Source organism: Anneissia japonica, unplaced genomic scaffold (genome assembly GCF_011630105.1).
Source record: "Anneissia japonica isolate Jap-2015-1 unplaced genomic scaffold, ASM1163010v1 scaffold376_len1572418_cov194, whole genome shotgun sequence".
NCBI classification, from domain to species: domain Eukaryota; kingdom Metazoa; phylum Echinodermata; class Crinoidea; order Comatulida; family Comatulidae; genus Anneissia; species Anneissia japonica.
Window position 1 is genome coordinate 512,600 of NW_022741166.1, and position 1,829 is coordinate 514,428.

At 37.7% G+C, this 1,829-nt stretch overlaps 1 protein-coding gene across 4 annotated transcripts in view; it reads right to left on the reverse strand.

Moving 5' to 3' along the window:
- LOC117118618 overlaps positions 1-1,829 on the reverse strand; it is a 20,288-nt gene extending 18,459 nt beyond the window's left edge. For 3 of the 4 annotated variants that reach the window (XM_033263260.1, XM_033263257.1, XM_033263259.1), the window contains exon 1: positions 1,662-1,812. In XM_033263260.1, the coding sequence (XP_033119151.1) occupies positions 1,662-1,764 (103 nt within the window). In that variant the 5' untranslated portion in view covers positions 1,765-1,812. Of the gene's footprint in view, positions 1-1,661 lie in introns of all 4 variants that reach the window. The other variant, XM_033263256.1, reaches the window with a different exon arrangement.

Consider the following 1,829-nt stretch of genomic DNA (forward strand, 5'->3'; position numbering starts at 1 on the left):
GGACATGTTCCTTTTTGCCTAACCAGTCTCATTACGTTTTGAGTGAAATAAAATTATGAATTATACCAGTGTCATCTATCGATAAAAACATCGATTCGATTAATTAACAGCAGCTTTTCGCACTGTGGCAGTACCGATAGAAAACAGCAACTTTTTGGCACTGCGGCAGTGCCGATAGAAAACGGCAGCTTTTTGGCACTGCGGCAGTGCCGATAGAAAACAGCAGCTTTTTTTATATTGGCTTTTTTTGGCACTGCGGCAGTGCCGATAGCCACTACCGCCTTGGCCACGCTGCGGTATAGACATCTTCGATTGATGACAAAAAATGCTGAGCAGCGAAGCGTAACCAACAGAAATAACATAGCGTTTCGGCCATATTTTCGGAGGTCATGTTACTCAAAAAATCATTTATCCTTAACGGGAGGTCGTGTCAACATATTTTTTTCTTTAAAATATTCGCAAAGGATATATCTACGTACCGTATGAATAAAAAAAATAAAAATCTGTTTAGTCTGTCAAAACATAACTGGAAAATAAAAGACTGATTTTGTATAGTGCGTGTTGTTATTATTTCAATTAAGTTTTGACAGACTAAACAAATCTTTTTTGGTACTCATACGGTACTTATATATCCTCTGCGAACATTTTAAAGAAAAAATATGTCGATACGAACCTCCGTTAAGGAGTTATGATTCCTAAAGTAACATGACCTCTGAAAATATGGGCGGTACGCTATATATTCGGTCGAACAGTGTGAAATAATGGCAAAATGTGTGTTCCATTTTCCAGTTTAGTTTTGACAGACTAAACAAATTTTCATTTTTAAAAATTCATGCAGTATGTAGATATATCCTTTGCGAACATTTTAAAGAAAAAATTATGTTTATACGACCCTCCGTTAAGGATTTATGATTTTTTAAGTAACATGACCTACAAAAATATGGTCGAAACGCTATGTTATTTCTATTGGTTACTTTTATTTTTTATTGGTTTTATTTTTAGTGGTTAATATTTGTTGTTATTTTTATTGGTTATTGGTCATTGTTATTTTATATTGGTTATTGGTTCCATACTTATATATGTTTTTTCGCAGACCCAATACGGCAGAATCACTTTAATTAAAAAAAAAACAACTTAACTTTGCGAGGCCCATGCTCTAACATCCACAAATCAACACTGGCCTACGACTTTAATCTACGGAAGCACCTAAGTGCCATTTGACTTGACGACTTGTCAAGATACTTGTAGATTTCTAACTACACGAGCGTTAATTTTTTGTTGCAACACCCCGCACACTTCCTGATACGCCCTGAAACTAAATAAACTGTATCGTATAAATGACACATTGATTAGATGGTAAACCTTACCAATGTCCATCCCAGATTCATTAAATAGGCAGTGGTTAGTGATTAGTAACCCCGGCAAGGGGGACTCTTTTAACTTGCATGGTTTTTTATCAATCCTTTTAAATAAAGAATACCATAATCAACACAATGTTTTCCACGGGGGAGGGGGTGCTATGCTTCCCCGACGAAGGGAATGGACAATGTGGACCCCTTGTCAGGGAGCTTGGACCACTCGTTGGGAATTCCTGGCGCCGCCCCTGTTCGTTCATAAACTTAGAAATGACAAAAAGTATGGATTTTTAAAGCTTGTCCTACCTTGATTTAAAAATACTGCTGCAAACACGATACCGTGACGAAGTGCAGACGCGTACGATGGTACAGTGTGCGGTACAAATGCTGCACGGTAGGCACGCGTCATATGGGCTGTGCCGACTTGAATACATACCTGGTTGACAGGCCATGCAAACTGAAATTATCGAAGTA